Here is a 19,273-nt window from a genome sequence, read left to right on the forward strand (position 1 = left end):
ATATGTACATTGATATTAACTTATAAGGCGAGCCTAAAGTCACCAAATATAACTTAATAATTTTAAGATACTTAGGACTAAGGTTTAATCTTTTTAAATATTTTATATCGTTAAAAACAAACGAAATTGTATTTTAAAATATTTTTTTCCAAAATTTAAGATTATGTACGTTAGAGCATATTTAAATATATAGATGAGTTATGCAAGACAACTTTTGAACACCGATTAGATGACTAAAACAAAATCTACTACCTTACACCAGCTCCCTCTACATTCAAAATATTTCAATATTGTATTATTCTATCCTTTAGTTTATGTTTGTACAAATTTTTAAGCAGTGGTACAGAATTTGTTTGACCGAAGGGACTCAGATATATCAAAAATGGAGCACGTAAATTCTCGCCAGCTCCCAACGTAGGAAATTTGAATTTTTCACCAATCCCTTGCCCTCTACTTGTACGCGCAATATAAACTTTCATACGCCCTTCGTTTTGCACATTCGTTATCTTGTTTATATGATGCTTTTATTATTTTTAAATTTAATATTTCCAACATATTCAATCAAACCTATATGCACATTTTAGTTTTATAAAAAAAAAAGCGATATAAATATAAATAATGTGCTGACTTATGAAGTTTATAAAATATAATGTTTAATTTTTCCCCTCCATTAAAATATTCACGAATTTTTAGTAAAAATTATCAATAAGTATACCTACTATATGTATTTGCACAACCCTCTTCTTAATTTTCCAAAAAATCTATACCACTGCTTACGAATTCGTACTCACTTACTAAAGGATAGAATAATAAAATCGCCATATTTTGAAAATGAGGATAGGAGGACTGGCGTGACATACATACAAAACTCGGTTTAGATTCAATTTTCCAATGGTCTACCACAAAGTAAATAAGAAAGCCAGAATTTCATTGGTGTTGAATTGTTTAATAAAACCTTAATATACTTTCACATAATATATTATTATATTTTAACCACAAAATAATTCCATGAATAAAAATTGTATCTTTATATAATATTTTAATATTTACATTGTATATAACATTGTATATGACATAATAATATATATAATTATATTGTATTTTTAATAATAATACATATTATAGTTGCATATTTATTATATAGGTACTTCATTATATTTATTATTCGTGATCAGCCGATATTAGATCGGTACCATCATGGCCAATGTTAACAAAAGCCAATAATTGACGATGTACAATGTGATCACGATTAAGGTAACACTAAATATGTCAGGTGGTCGTGGATGACCTTGTATTGCAACTGGATTTTCGAGAGGAGTTAGGGAGTACTTAAATACATATTTTCATATAAATTTCAAATTTTTAACACTATTGGTGTGCGCATGCGCAATAAAGCTTATATTTTTTTTAAATGAAAACACTGTTTTTTTTCTACATGTTCGGATAAATTTATTTTTTGTATTACAATTTTTTTTCTTTTTACAAAACTGACCAAGTTAGAGTAAGTATCGTACGTATTGGACGAATCGTATAAAATGGTTCTTAGAATTATTTACATAGTAAATTATACAAGAACGCCTACTGACCGGCAGTGGACGGACCGTACGCTTTAGTCCGTCGGTAATGACGACGAAATTTATCGAAGAGTCAAGTTTTCCTATAGGTACGGATGACGTCATACGGATTTTCCGATTCTAATGCGACAGTATTATCGAAAACCGATTGCTACGGATATAGTGAACGCACTAGAACAAATTTATCTGTTTCATACGAGCTGAGGTGCTGAGGTGCCAACGCGGAAGTGATGAACTGCAACGCAATTGGGCTCGTTTACCAGGTGTTGGTGACGACATCTCTGAACTTTTCACCGCCGCGCCGTTTTGGAGGAAGTATAACCGCGTTTCCGCCACCTATATGAAGCCCAAAAAGAAAAGTTCACTTACTGGATGACATTCGTGGCGATCCTGATTGTGGAATTGGCCTGTCCCATTATTTGGATTGTTCGTACATATCGGACGAGTCGTATGAAACTATGAAACAAATCAATTTGTGCTACTACGTTCACTAGGGGAACATGAGGCAAAGTGGGGTACCAGGACAAAGTGAGGACATCGTAATATTTATTTGTTCATGTATAAATTTCATAATATTTTTAGATTTATAACTTCCTTGGTCGTCTGAGATTGTGTGATAGAAGTTTTGAAATAAAATATCGATTATTTTTGGGATTAATCGATGAAAAACTGTACATGTGCCTGTTATCAGTTACTTGATAATAAAATTGTATAATTTGTTATTGACAAATATTAAATTCTTTTATGCTTTGTTTTTGATAGTTTGTTTTTTAATTAAAAGTGTATATTGTGTGCTTTATGATTAGCATACTTTATTTGAATTTAGACATTTGTATCAAATCAAATCAAAGGCTCTAGGTAAGTTAATTCATTGGGGCAAAGTATTTTTTAGTTAAAATATAATAATATATTATGTGAGGGTATATTAAGGTTTTATAAGATAACAGTGGTGAGTCGATACGTTAAAATTAATTATAATTTTAATTAGAACCTTAATATATTCTCACATAATATATTATTATATTTTAACTAAAAAATAATTTCATGAATAAAAATTTTACCTTTACATACTATTTTAATATTTAATTGTATTTTATATAATAATATTGTATTTTTAATAATAATACGTATAGTTGCATATTTATTATATACTTAATTATATTTATAACTCGTAATCAGACGGTATTATAGGGTACCATCATGTGTTAATAAAAGCCAATTGGTGATGTATATCATCGACAACGTGTTAAGGTATATGTATTATACTACGTATCGAACCAAATGATACCTATAACAAAACAAATGATGCAATTATACACGACTGAACTTCTCAATCATATTGGTACATACTTTTTCTTGTCTAGAATACTATGTGTTCAGTCTGAATCATCGGCATTGAGCTCGAAATGCGGCCGTATGATTTCGTTGTATATATACGCCGAGCCGTTTTCTTTAATCGGTGCGAAACACCAAATAAAAAACCACGTCCTGCACATCTGGTACAGTGGTAAGAGCCGCAGGATCGGCCAAAAGATCGATTCCGCGATCAAGATCACCGTGAACGTCATCCAGTAAGTAAACTTCTCGTTCTGAGCTTCATAGGCGGCGGAATCGCGGTTATACTTCCTCCAAATCGGCGGTGAAAAAGTCAAAGATATTGTCGCCACCGCCGGGTAAATGAGCGCAATCGCGTTGCTCGCCAATTCCGCGGTGACCCCGTGCACGAGCAGCACTGAAGTCACTAGGACGATGCATAGCAATAGCTTAAATCTGGGCAAACCGGTAGCCGATTCCAAACGTCCAAATGATGAATCCCATGGTTTGGATTTGTCGTACAACGCGCTGTCGATGATGTCCATTACCAATTGGATTTTGGTAGCACTAGCCATGATGGTGCTAGTATAATATCGCCCGATCACGGATTGTTATTTTAATTTGTGATGATAATGATTTAAGCGTGCTATTTATTATGCTTAGTTTATAAAACAATATTATGCAAGCACGAATAATGCAATACTGTTATCGACGAGAAAAGCATACAACGTATATTATGATAGAAAATCTTTAGCGAATATTTTAAAATAAATCATTAAACGGTTATTTGTTGAAATTATTTTATCGTGAACAAAAATTTGAATAGTAGCACTTGACAACGAAAATAACCAAAACAACGTTAGGTACATATTATAACAAATATTTAATATATTAGCCAGATAAGAAAATCGATTAATTAACATAATCATATAATGTTTCACGAAGTCTGTAAAATTGATTATTGGTAAAATACGCAACACTAAAGATTCTAATATTTTGTTACTTCACAATATAAAACTAAAATTAATATCTAATGTTTAAAAAACTATAACACTATAAACATGTTGACAAGATTTTTTTTGAGAATATTCTTGACAGTCCTAATATTGTGTGTACATTTTAACAGTATTACAAAAAAGTTTGTACTTGAATATTGTAAAATATTTTTCTTAGAATCGAATTTTTTTTCTTAAATAGGTACTTTTAGTTTAAATAAGTAGGTATGGCCTATTCAATGAAAACTATTAAATTTTTTTTTGTTAGTTACCTATCAAATAATAAGCATTATGTATCATGTTAACATTTCTTTAATCTTTTACTTGGTATCACATATAATTATCATTTTATGTATTAAATTGACAATCGATGAAGAAACTGTCACCAAAACCAAATATCAATAGGTAATGCAAAATAAGTAGATTTTCCCACATAGGTTACTATGAACCATCAATCTAGTGAATCATGTTGAAGGTGGCTTGCAAAAATAATTTTCAAATAATAACATTACTTTAAAATAATTAAAACACTATTCAGAGAGTTATTTTCAAGACTAGTATTTTGGTAGATTTTTAAATAATTGTTAAATTTAATTTTTGCAACACGTTTGTTAAGATAATTTATAACTTACAAGTAACTTATTACTTACATGTTTGATATCTAATTTTTTGGTGTTTAATTTTATTAGTTCAATACTGTTTAATACTCGTGTTTCAATTAATATATTATCAATAATATATAATATAGCCATATAGGTTTAGTATATTTTAGTTAGTTCGAAAATTCCATCGACTCGTTTCTTGCAATGTATGTGTATGACATAAGTAAAAGTAATATTTTCAAAGCGACAAAGCTTGTAAATTATATGACTATGCATTTTTAGAATCAATATACCTTTTATAGTCCAATAGCTCTCCCGAATATAGTTAGATAATATGTATATCATCTTATTGATCAATTATAATAAAACATCACTTCTATAAGAAAAAGTGTTTTTCCTTGCAAAACTCGTTTTTATTCTATTCAATTATACTCTATTTTATACTTGAATGAGTATAATATAATATTCATAATAAATGAACCAGTCAAAGTGTTCCAGCGTCATTATGAATAGTTAAGTTTAATTAAGATTTTTTTTCTCTCGTTTTCATTTTCTTAAAAACAATGAAACTCTTCTGTCATTGTTTACAAAACACAAACATAATGGTGATGATAATGATTATGTTGATAACACAATGAAACGTGCAAAAGTGGCAACGGAAAATAATTTTGTTATTTTACTTTAATGCCAACTTGAAAAAAAAACCTTTCATGTTATAAATTAAATTTAAATCATCACAATTTCCGTTAACAATTATTTAGTTCTCCAGCTGTTTGTTTAGGAAACGCATTATCGTAAGTATAATTAGTCATTCTAAACACGAATAAGGCTAACGTTATATATACGTATAAATGTACTATACGTACTAACTTAAGGTACGATAACGAACCGCAAAAATTGATATTTTATAATACCGGATGTCTTATAAAGATTTTCCAATTATAATTTATAAGTGGTAGACTATTGCTGTTTTTAATATTCCAGTGATCCAACCTATATGTATACTTGCTTAAGAATTCCGGAAAAAAGTCTTTTACTCTAACAAATAGGATTAATGAACTTTTTTTAGCGAATTATAATACGCTGATTACAAAATCAAGGTTAAGTTTAAGATTTTATTTTAATCATAAAACTAGATACTGCAAGTTTGTATAAATAGAAAGTGACAATCCAAATGAATTTCCTTAATTATTTTAAAGCATAATATATTATGCAAATACACAGTTTCCATTTAAATAATAATAATAATTTATATAATGCTTATAAAGCACAGCCCATAATGAGTAAACGTACGCACTAGTTATTATTAAAAATTATATTAATTTCCTTTTAGATTTCTTTATTATGTTACCTTTATAATTCATTGTTACGATTTGAGAAACTATTTTCCATTATAAATTATAATGTTAGCATATGATTTAAAATGATGTATACATAAAACAAGCATATACCTACTTTTATCAATAAAATATACGTATATTGTATTATAACTCTTGAATAAAATTTAACATACATTTCGTTAAATTGCCAAAATGTATTTTTATTTTTATTTTTATTGTTATCAAACAATACATTATAAAATTATAACATTAAATAACATAGGTATACTAGTTTTGAGATATTATTAACAAATAGTTATGGGTGGATCTGTTTAACCTAACCTAACCTAACCTACCATTACAAAAGTACATTAGATAATGAGATCAATTAAATATCAAAAGGATAGTATATTATGAAGTAAAGCCTCATAAATTATACATTATATTTTAGATTATTATTATTATATGTAACACATTCTGGTAATTTATAAAACTAATAAAATAGTTTAAAATATTTTTATCGATAACATCTTCAGAAATATCATAAGTTAGTAACTGAACAAAATAATGCTTTGTTCAATTAACAGTGAAACACATGATAACCAAATGCCTCAAATACGAACAATATCAACAAATCATTGGGCTAGATAGGAGCCTCGGCGTTGCACTTGGACCCAACACCAAAAAGAATAGTTAGATGATACAATTTTTGAAACCAACAAATCTTTAAAATATAATCTAAAAATAATATGTAAACAATTTTTATATACAATGTAACCATATTTTACTTTTAATTTTTAGTATCTAAGAGAAATATTTTTTAAAACTGTAAATACTGTAACCTAATTTAAATTTTAACTAATGGCCATACCTAGCTGGCGAGTTTGAAATTATCAATAAAAAAAATAATGCTTTTACTATAATATTTCAATTTTAAGTTACATATTTATATAAAAAAAAAATTTTTAAAAATGATACAAATAAATAATAAAAAGATCAATAAATTATATAAAAAGATGAAATTAATTGCGTAAAATTGTATTTAATAATTAAAATCAATTAAACAATTTTAATACAAAATATTACCTTCCTCATTAAAACAAAACATTTATATTTTACATAACTATCAACTATCAAGTACCTACATATTTATATTTATTTTATTTGTATTGAATTTTTTATTATTCTAGTTTCGAATCATGCTTCCACTTCATTTTACAGTTAGGAAAATGTCCTTTTTTCATAAATAAATAAACGCCTAATAATAATATATATAATAAGGAAGTGCAAAACGTAGACGGAACACTATATCATTTTCGGAAAGTGGTTTTTTTTAAATATTTTAGTAAGCTATACATAAAATAGTATGTATATAAATTTGAAATGTTTAAAAAACATGTACATATTATATTCATAAACACAAATACCCTATAACAACCAAGTTTATTCAAAATCTGATATTAATATTTAACAACTAATTACGCACATTTCAATATCTATTTTGCTTTAATTAAAATCAACAAATCATTAATTTATTGGAAGTGGCTATTTCCGCGTCCTATGCTGTGATTGGTCCAAATTTTGATAATATCTTATCATTACCAAATACCAAAAATTCAAATTTAATATAATATTTTTTAACATAGTAATTATAATCAATAGTATTAAATTAGTATATTACAAATAGTGTAAATCAGTCGTTCTTATATAAAAAAGTATAAAATTCTATAAATCACAAAGTATAATGTAAGTATTATTTAATACAGAATCATAATATTAGTTATATGTATTTAAGTTATCAATCATAAGTTACTTTACAGATACTGCAAAACCATATTTTTTTTTAAATGTTGTTTTAACATTGACATACTTAAAATGAAACCACTCTAAGCATCTATTGCAACAAATTGAATTATTTGATGAATCCTCATTGCAAGATTTACATATCCATGTTGGATTTATCCGCTTTATCTCCACAACTTGCTGGAGAGCATTGCAGCCCAGCCATCGCTATCAAAATACCTTTTATATCATCAATCGCAAGGTTACTGTCTAAAACAGCACAATGTATATTATTTGGATTATTTTCAATTGATGGTTCACTTATAAATCCATTCCCAGATACCACAATACTGGCCACATCCTTATCCACAAACCAAATTAACAGTCAACAGACTATATGTCTATACTGTCTTGAAAAAAGGAGAATAATTGTGTTATCTGTAGGATTATCCACTGAGGAATATACCGGTTATATGTGATTGACACAACACTTCTCTCAAATATAATAGAACAGACTATATGTCTATACTATAGGAGAGTATTTTCTTATCTGTGGGATTATCCATTGAGGAATATATCAGGTTAAAGATCTATATCTTATAAATAATTATCTATCTTAAATTGCACATCTGATTTAAGACTATATATGACCCAATTTAAGACGTAATTTTTTTATATATTTATATTTTCAAGAAATTAATAGGTCAACAGAGCATGTATATTATATACAATAACATAATAAATATAAATAATTAAATTATCGTATATAAATATTAAATAATAATTGATCTGAAATTTAAATTAAGGCGGTAAAAATCAGATGATAAAAATAATAAGACATTATCAATATTTGGACCAATCACAGCATAGGACGCGAAAATAGGTAAATACGCGTCGGACGCGGAAATAGCCACTTCCTAATTTATTTTGAATGTACCTTTCTAACAACTATGAATATAATGTATAAATCAAATCAAATATTGAAAGCTCCCATTAATTATAATAAATTATTTTAAAACGGTCATGACATTGCATTATCAAGTGGTAAACTCTCCTAACAGCATTCTGCTGAAATATAACTCATATCAAATGTATTTTCCTAAAATAAATAAACGTCTCTCTCAGAGAGACACACATAATCAACTTATTAATTATATTCAAATGATGAAACTCAAAAAATATATTTTTTTTTATATATCTAAGCGATTAAGCAATTACATGGTTTCACTATAATATTATTTATTAATTGTTTAAGCCCGTAAAATTTTTTGGAATGTACCTACGATCTTATATTTACTTGTGAATTTAGTAAATTCGGGAATTGTCTATTAACAATGTTTCAGTTCAGAAGTTAATTTTTTTGAATTTAGTTTGATATTTTAATTATTCAATTTTGGGTATTATTAGTGATAATCACTAACCTTAGTCATAATATATTACTAAATAATTTTAAATCAACCTTTTCGTTTCCAAAACTTTGTCAATTATGAACATAATTTTTCATCAGAGTAATATAACTATATTCTAACCTCTCTTCCACATCGACCATTATATCCTCTCTATGTATGAAGCTTTTCTATATTTTAAAAAAAATGTATATTTTTCAATAAATTTTAGAGGTAGTTTTTAGAATATATTCATATTATATTATATATATGTATACACGATTTTCTACGTCTACCACCGTATATATTCAAAAACAGCTGATTAAATACAATTACACGTTTCCATATGTTCATATTTACCACACTCGAATTACTTCTACTTCAAAATATGTCTTACGCACGACACATAATAACCTGTTATAAACCTTAGAATTTCGATATTGATTTTGAAATCATAAATTACAAAAATGTTACACTTTTGTGCGCTTTTTGTAAGTTTTTAAAATTACTTTTAGCTGTCTTTGAATATATCGTGTAATATTTATTAAACATTTTTAATAATATAGAACCTAAATTAAACACATACACAGGCTCATATCGTGCATTATAATAATTTTTAAGGCACTTTTCGACTAATTTCTAAGCGGGGTTTCAAACCGTTGTTAAAATTTGGTTTACCGGTTATAAACTAAATATGTCGTTAGTGTTACCAATCCCTTAAATATCCAAATTTTCGTACTACACACAGTCTCAAATCAGTCAAATCTAAATTATACATAGTTTCTATAAATTAATAATATATATTTACAATAAATGATTTTTATTTAAATAAAATAGAAATTTTGTTGAAAAAATTTTTTTTATAACTCATTTTTAGTGTACAAAATGCATGCAAATAATAATACATAATATCAGTAAAAAAAATAAAAATAAATTTAGATTACGTATCTTAAAAGTATGTAAATTATAACATGTACTACAAAAAGTGTGTCTTACTACACACGATTTTGAGAATTGCCTTTTACCGGAATTATACACAAGATAACAGATAACCAATTTATCTATAACCACTTCAAAACAATAGTAATCAATAGTATAAATAATTTAAAATCAAAAACAATGTCACGTGCAAAAATACGTTACCTACGCAGTAAACCTGGAATTACATATATAATTAATATTGTTTATGTAAATTGATCGTTCTTAAATAATTTCATTCTCTTACAATATTTAAAGTGATATCATATTTATGAAAATACATTTATGAACAATCAGTGGCGACGGGTGTCGACCCCTGTTGCAAAGTACGGATATGGACGTTAAATTGCATTAACATTAACATCGACGAAAATGAATATTTTCAAATAGTAAATATTTTCATTATTTTTATTTTCAAATATGTATATCGTTTTTACAATGCCACCCCCAGATTTGGATATCATTGACGTACTCACGACCATAATTTATTATTTTGATGCGGTGCAAGCGGATTTTTTTATGATTCGCCATACCTATTTTTTATACAATAGCAGACGGATATCCGGTACCTGTTGCTATTGTATCCACAACTACCAGACATTTGACAAGATTTACTTATTCTAACTGCATGAATATATTTATCTGAACTTATTTTACATTTAACAACAAAATTGAAAACGGATGTAGCATTCCGAAATCAAAAAAGTAGCTGTTATTATATTAAGACATTATAGGTGATTGAGAAGAAATTATTGAAATAACACTTCATTATATATAATATTATAAGATTTAGATAAAATGAAAATTATTATTATTATACTATACGTAATAAATAATAATTATTATTAATGGTGTATAAACTATAAAGTATAATAATATTACGATTCCAATGACAAAATATGATTTATAACAAATTTTCGATGCGATGATATCAATTGAGGACATTTTAAAACAAACATACTTTTTTATTTTGTAAATGGCAAATGTTATATAAGCTATTTAAATTTTAGCATCATATTCGATTGTTAGCCATTATTATGATTTTTAGAAGTTCTCCTTATTATCGGAAATGATTTATCCAGCTATTGAAAAATATAAAGAAGCCACGATCGTTGACTGTATAACCGTAATCAGTGGCAAATTTAAGGGAGAGGACAAAGGGGCCTGAGCCCCCCATGGGCCATGGCCCATAAGGTCATTTAAATATATTATACCTACTTTATATTTATAAGTCAACCGTGAAAGATGCTATAATTTAACGTCTTATCACGTACTGATGTAAAAAAATATTACCCCCCCCCCCCTAAAAGGTCCACCACTAATCGTAACTTGTCTCGATAAATGGAATATTTATATTAGTTTTTACTATTTATTTTTATTTTTTATTTTGATCAAAGATTATCGGGAACTCTGTGCCCCTTCAACAATATTATAAATATACACATTGAACCAGTGGTTCTCAAGCCTTTTTTGGTTCACGGCACACTATTATACATCACAAGTTTTCACGGCACACTCAACACAAATATAATAGAATAAAGTACTGTTTTCAATATTTTTTACCGGCATAATTACAAATATCAAAATATCCGATATTTTTATCGACACACCGCACACCTAGCCGATCTTGCGGCATACCGGTTAAGAACCACTCCTTTAGACGTATTTTAAGTATACTACATCATTACCGAATGCATTGCTTCCCACGTGTGTAGAGTATCTATTATTATAGTATTTTTAAAACGCCATACAAGATCTAATTTCGATAACAACAGTTTTCTTTATAGAGAGTTGGCAGAGAGGACATTATAGGCGCTGGTTTCGAAAATATAGTTCCATAAATATAAAAATAAGGTCGTTACGAAAAAATAATAGTGTTGACCAACGATATATTTTTAATAATCGATATTGCATATTATATTATATTGTTTCCGATATCATATCGTGATATCGGGAAAATACCGATACCGATATCGATTTAAATTTTCACATAATTACAACAAATTACATTTCATAATATGTTATAAGTTATATTTTATATAATTTACTTATTATTATACTTATCCTTATATCGACTGGTCTTGCATGGAAAAATGACCTAGGTATGACAGTTTTTCTTTGATAAAAATAAAAATATCAAATAAATGCACTTGTAGGTAAATTAATGAGAACAGACTTATGAAATGCTTGACGTCGTTTTCGAGTATAATGATATATCAGTACCTATACGTTAATACCAACATTCAATCGTGTATATTTATGTCCTTCTTTATAAAATTTACTTCAGTGAATGCCGTATGGATTGTTAATATACACACACACACAAATGTATATATATATATATATATATATATATACTTACCTATATTATATTATTTTATTAAATGAAAGTGCGATCGCCACTGTGTATTCACTTAAATCTCTTAAGTTCAAATACGTTTTAGTAAGAACGCGTGTTACAGGTGTTTGAATTTTTTGTTTTTGTTTTTTTATACTTTTTTAAAATATTTTATAAACACAATAGGTTTACGCCATACCAACGCCAGGCTTAACTCGTTGGATGAAACACGGAACGCGCGAATCAGACATTTTTATATGGTTTAAAAATTGAATATATAAATTATATAAGTAATAATGGAAAATGTAACGATCAGAAAAATAATCACTTGCTTAAAATAAGTCAATGATATTATATCATTGAATTCAAATCACCATCTATTGCAGTAACCCACGTCTTGTAAATTATACTGTAATACAGCAGAGCAATATCCACTTACCTGTTTTTATTTTCTAGAAATGATATGCTTTTAAATATATTTTGAGATTTTTGAGTTATTTATTGAAATTTTTTTTAAATTAGAGATATTTTCATATTTTTTCGATTTACGTTCATAAAATAATAACCAATTGTTAATTATAAAACTAATTATTGATAACCTTTGCAATGTCTTTTGTGGTTCAAACAAGCAGATTTTTAGAAAAATCTTAACTTGTGATAATAGATCCACGACAACGGATTTGGATGATATAAGAGAGGCTTTGTTGATTTGAAAGATTAATATCAATCTATGCAGGAGGCTGGCTTTATTATCTGAGTCTTTTTGATTATATAATTTATTATATCTTTAGCTATTTATTTTATTACTTAAATTTACTATTATTCTACTCTTTTCTTTTCTTTTTTTTTTACTTAAATAATGTTAAAACAAATCAAAATGTCTCCAATCGCAAAATGTATAAGAAAAAACAGGTTTTCAAGGAAGATGGGCCGTTAACTATCGAAGAGCTTCTGTACCAATATCCAACATGTCCTCCCCTCAATCCTATATGAAAATAAAAGAATTCTATAATAATCGTAGTTTAAAAGATACATATTAACTAACTGAAATACGCCGAAAAAGATGTACGAAATTGGTGTTTAAAATTATGTGATTGGTAATTATCTGACTATATTAATTATTATAGTGATCCTAAGGTCAAGCCATATTTTAACGCTTATAATAGATTACGTTCGGCCGTATATTACAATGTTCAATTTTCGGTTCAATTAGCCAACAAACTTTTATTACATCAATATAATAGCACAGAAATAATTTATAATTTTCTTACAGATTTGATTAATGTTTTAGACCGCAGAACACCTAAACAAAACACTTTAGCTAGGTATTCATGGTGAACCTTGTTCTGGTAAATTTTTTTTTTTTTGATGCCGTTGCTGCTTTTTTTAAATTACGGTCAGTTAGGTACCGCTAATAAAACTGACAATTTTGCATTTCAAGAGGCAGTCGATAAACGTTTAGTTCTTTGGAACGAACCAAATTACGAATCTTCTCATATAGAACAACTTAAAGAATTACTTGCCGGCGACACAACACGTATTCAAATTAAATATTACGGTGATTGTGCAGTCCAAGGTCCTCCTATAGTAATATTCACTAATGACATGTTATCAATATTTGGTATGGAAGCTTTTAGGAGTAGGATAAGATTACATAAGTGGCATAGAGCCGATTTCTTAATAAACTATAATTTAAAAATAAATCCATTGTTTTTAATACCACTTTTTTATATGTATAAGTATAAAATAAATATTAATAATACATAATTTTCATTTTATTTTATTAATATTTTAATTATTTCCTTTATCTTTCATGTCTTTTTTCCATTGTTCCAAACGTAGGTTTTCATAATAGCGATCAAGGTCTTCTTGAGTTGGATCCTCTTCCGTGACAAATTTTGGAATGTTTGATTGAGTAGTAGGTATTATGTTTGATTTTGGAGTAGTTTGTACGTTGATATTTGACACGGCGGCTTGATAAAAAACCGATGGCGTAAGTAATTGCTATAAGTTAGGACTATTGTTGTCTGCTGGTGATATGAATTGACTATTAAACGCAGACAGTTCTTCATAATACATTTCACCAGATTTTACCTTGTCTACTAGCATTTTCCAATTCGGTATGTGGAGCGGTGAAATGTGAATACGAATACGGCAAACCGTATTCGCATATCATTTCTGTTTGTATGTCCCGTGTACATTCTATATCTGTAAATTTGTCTGGTACGAAGTACGCGTTTGTTGTAGTTAATTGCGGTACAGGACAAACACCAACATGTAACGAAGGTTGTATTTTTACAGAAACAGACGGTTTAAGCCCTTGCTTTATGTACTGTCCACATTTTATGGGTTCTATATATCTGTTGAAATTGTTAGTAAATATTTTTTTCCAATTGTCTGATAATATTTGAAAATTATTAGACGTCGAAGTCGATGATTGACCTTTAACATTATCAATATGTAATTGATTAGGTAAACGGTAAACTAATACCCGACGTATCAGTTAATTTAAACGCGGTGTGATTTAATCCGCCTGTCTGCATGCGTCCAGAATAAACATTACTCCATGGCATAGATAAATAAGATAAGACGGGCGTATACGAATAATCGATAATTTTTTTACCAATTAACGCATTAGCGTTGACTTTAGTAATTTTTTCGTTTATCATTTGCCAGCCAAGGTCACAATTTTTCATTGTTTTATTTGCATACATGGCATAATAAGATGGAAATTGCATGGGCAAGTTTAACAATGAAATTAAAAGCTTCCACTTATAACATAAACTCTGAGTTTAATTAACATTTATATATATACATATATTATGTATACATAAGATAATTCACCAAGCACGCTCACCCAGCACCCTTATTTTTATTATAATCTTGAACCACTAACTTATTCACACGTCACGCAATTTAATTGTATATGTATGCCACAAACGTCGTTTATTGTTGGTATCGACTTACTACCAAAATAATATTTCATGTGCATATACGTTATTTTATTTTATATTAAAGTATTATTTTCCTACTATCGCTGATAATTATATAATAAAATATAACAATGACCATTATACAATACGCCTGTCCTTACTCCTTACTTAAGGATATGGAATTATTTAGGGTTAAATTAGTGGAACTTATACTAAATATGATTAATATAAAATTCCTATGTGTAGAAATGTTATAGTGATCTTCCCAATAACGATATAAACTTAAATCTTATGTATAAAAATCAACCTATGTGGTTTTAATTTAGTTTATAATTTATAATTAATTTTAATTAAAACACATTCGTGTTAAAAACAAAATATGAATAAACTACCTATTTTTATTATTAAATAGTGTTATTTCATTAAATTGCATCAGTTGAGCATGTTGACCGTATATTTATTTAACTGTATGCAATTGAAAATTGGATTGAAAATACAATGCAGTGTTAAATTGGAATATTTCACAGTTTCACACCACTGCAAGACTGTGAAATAAAAACGATTATGGCTGCAGAGATTCTCTATGTACGGTTCCGCTACATGGTTAAAACAATGCTTAACTTATAATAGTTAGAGTTGTAAGTAAACTATTTATACAGTGAAATAGTTTTGCGAAGTTTTTCGTAAATATTTCGTGTCATATAATCTGAACAAGATGTGTATTGGTTAGGCCGTATGAACGTATATAAAACTGTGTCGAGTCTTACAATTTTCCAATTAAATGTAAGAGTGGGTGAAAATAATTTTACTTTTCTGAAAACCTTCTAAAATATAGATATTTATAACGACCAACAGTTCAATGATATTAAACTATAATCTAGGACAGAAGTTTTTTTACAACCACGACGAACAACTGTCAATAATTGCTTCTTCTCAGGCTTAAGCATCTGAACAAAATGATAATAATACTAATATGTCGTATTATTTTTATATAACGGATATGACAAGTGCCGCATCAGCGAATCGATTATTTCCGGCATATACTCAAACAGTTTAATACATTTGATCGAAAACATGTAGGACGTAGGTATTATATATAAAATATAGTTTTCACAGTTTTTCTGACGGTACTGCAAAGGCGGAGAACTGGAGAGTTCTATCAATATATATTATCTGTCTCGTGTATAGACTACCAAATACATCTACGTACAATAGGGAGTATGTACCTAAATATATTTATATAAACGTCTAAAAACTGTACTTATTGGTATTTGGTGCCTAAAGTGAGTAGTGAAATAAGAATATTTTCTTAACCCTATTTTTTCTCTTATCGAGCCAAGCACTAATAATATTATTTCTAAAACATCAAATTTCTCTCCAAGACCTATACGTATCATGGATAGATCCATAGCAGATTTGCTGCCAAGTGCGTGGAAATTAGTTTTGGTTTTGGTCCAGTGATTTGGGCCAATTCCCACAGCCAATATCAAAATATACCTATGTATTTATTAATCAAGTAAAGCCACTCACAGTACAAAACATTTTTTGTTTATGTGTAGAATTTTTGCTTTATAAATTTCACGTAAAAATGTCCAAAATACTTACATAGTCACAGCTTTAGGCTAATTATATAAATATTTATAATGAATTGTATTGTATTGGTATAATAGCACATTCTAGGTATTTTTACCGTTTGTTTAACGGATATTACATGAGTTGAATGTTCATTCTGCACATTGCTCATATTATATACTATTATAATGGTGTTTCTTGTTGAAAGATTAAGAAATCAAAGATTCGAAACAATAAAATAACGAATGTTGGAACTATCGCAATTTTGTTACATTTGTGTTAATGTTACTGAAAATTCGAAATGTCGTAAATAATCATAATATTATGTCTAATATTTTTTGTTCGGAAAACACATTTCATTGTTGTCATATTGCACATATAACTGTGTAGATTAGAAATGTAATACGAATCAAGCTCTATAGAGATTCTAGATTATTATTGTTTTTTCTTAAGTTTAAAACTATTGAAGTGATTATTAATAATATTGAACATTGACGGGCGTTAAACAAGATTCTGAGATTTTCAATATTATCCATAATGTCTTATTGTATATATTATTATAACAAATAAAACAATAGCCCCCATTCGCGCAGTATTGTTTAACGTTTTTATATTTCCCGAACAACTATATTAAAACTCGTGCAAAAGTTCTCGTCAAATGTCAGCCGCTGTTATTGTGCTGATATACTATATATAGTCTCCAGTTTATCGCAAAAAAGTTGTTATTATTATACTGTTTGAAAATGGGTCTTCGTCTTTCTCGTTATTTCTCGACTACAACAAATATCTTTCAAATTATCGCTATGGTATTGCAACGAGTGAGACAGTGTTTATTCCCTGACTTGACAATCAGTAACGGTCAAGGTCCAAGAGCAAAATGTAAATCAATAAAATATACACATTCAGCAATAAAAAAAATTTTAATCGATACTATCACTTATGCTGATATACTACTTTATGACCGTTCCAACGGTTATGTAGGTGATATGTAGGTGTTACATGATATTTATATAATTATATTGATCAGATTTTTTTACATTCAGGCTAGAGTTTTGAACTATCTTTTTTCCAAGCCAATTAATTAAACTTAAAAACCTAAAATTTTGTTAATATAATAAAGTCAAATAATTAAAATTCAACGGACACAAATCAAGACGATTGTAAATTGTTTTAAGCCAATTGATTTTATGAGAAATTGCAGAACGGTTAGATTCATCAATCTCAACTCAAAAATATTCAACAATTTCAATTCCAAAATCATTTTTTGGAATCCAAATATTTTTATAATCCAATTGCTTTATCGAAAAGGAGAATGAAAAAGATCAAGAGGTTGACAAATGAGTTGGTTGTTAGATAATATTGTATTATTGTAATGTATGATTATTGATTGTATGAACAAATATTTAATTTTCTAATGATTACAGAAGTTCAAGCATGGAGCTTCGCATGCTTCATGTAAGTAAAAAGCCTATATTTTATAAAATATTTGATATTATACAGTGAATTATGTACAGCAACTCATCAAATTTAGTTTACTTGTGCTTATGTTTTAATTTTTTTTTTTTATAATAAGATTTTTGTAAATTATATTTTTGCTACCCTCCAATTAAACTTCAAAACTTGTATAACTATTAATTATAATAACTATAATAATGCAATTTAAAAAAAACTTGCATATTGTTATGTGTACCATTATATTTGAACAAATTAGTTGTTTTCTATTTTAAATGAACAATCCTTAGTAATTTTGAGATATTGTAAAATCAAATATCCTTATAGATGCTCTGATCTACTCTGATCTAATCGGATCTTCTCATCTCACTTCACTTTACTTACAATTATTGTAAACTTGATACAAATTGTGTAATATAACAATACTTGAGGTTTAAAAAAAAATCCTATGCAAAAAATATTTAAACAACGTTTGATTGACCTAAACCAAACGATAAGACACTCTGTTTATTACAGATTTTTTTCAAAATGACACGTTTAATATTATGTAGTATTTTTTTTAAATGAATATACATTTCAAAGGTAAAGTTATCGCAAAAAATCTGACAGTGTTTTTTGGCACAAAATGTACGTGACTGATATGGTCACGTGAGGGCTGAGAAGGAAGGGTATAAAACCCCCTAGCATTATTCACCTCCAAACGATAAATCCTAGAGACGTGGTTATTGTAAGCATTTGCATGCAGGCCTTTGAATACCCAGCACCCCTTTAAAAAAAATTCAATTCTAGAATCTACTGAAATACCACCCCGAAGCAATTGCATGACGACGGCGATGATTGCCTTAAATGGAAAAACTAGACGTACTAGCAATATATTATAAATGATTTGTACTTATACGTAACAACATGTGCTATACGAAGATTTTTTTATCGGTGCGATTGCGTGAATGATATTCACGATAAATAATCATTACAAAACTTACATAATATTATAATTAATAATTAGCTATTTGATTATCAATATCTACT

The 19,273-nt window shown here is 27.9% G+C and overlaps 1 protein-coding gene and 1 pseudogene across 1 annotated transcript; both read right to left on the reverse strand.

Annotated features, from left to right (window-relative positions):
* Nucleotides 1–2,950: 2,950 nt before the first annotated feature.
* On the reverse strand, nucleotides 2,951–3,463 carry LOC107162770 (receptor expression-enhancing protein 5-like). Its single transcript, XM_015509791.1, has one exon. It carries the CDS (start codon nucleotides 3,461–3,463, stop codon nucleotides 2,951–2,953), a length of 513 nt encoding a protein of 170 aa, XP_015365277.1.
* Nucleotides 3,464–14,108: 10,645 nt separating this feature from the next.
* LOC149058392 (uncharacterized) overlaps nucleotides 14,109–19,273 on the reverse strand; it is a 37,944-nt pseudogene continuing 32,779 nt past the window's right edge.

The sequence above is a fragment of the Diuraphis noxia genome, unplaced genomic scaffold (assembly GCF_037042655.1).
Source record: "Diuraphis noxia isolate RWA-SAM2 unplaced genomic scaffold, SU_Dnox_SAM2 contig0002, whole genome shotgun sequence".
NCBI classification, from domain to species: Eukaryota; Metazoa; Arthropoda; class Insecta; order Hemiptera; family Aphididae; genus Diuraphis; species Diuraphis noxia.

Coding starts and splice junctions, on each gene's coding strand:
- LOC107162770 (XM_015509791.1), bottom strand. CDS start 3,463: ATGGCTAGTGCTACCAAAATCCAATTGGTAATGGACATCATCGACAGC.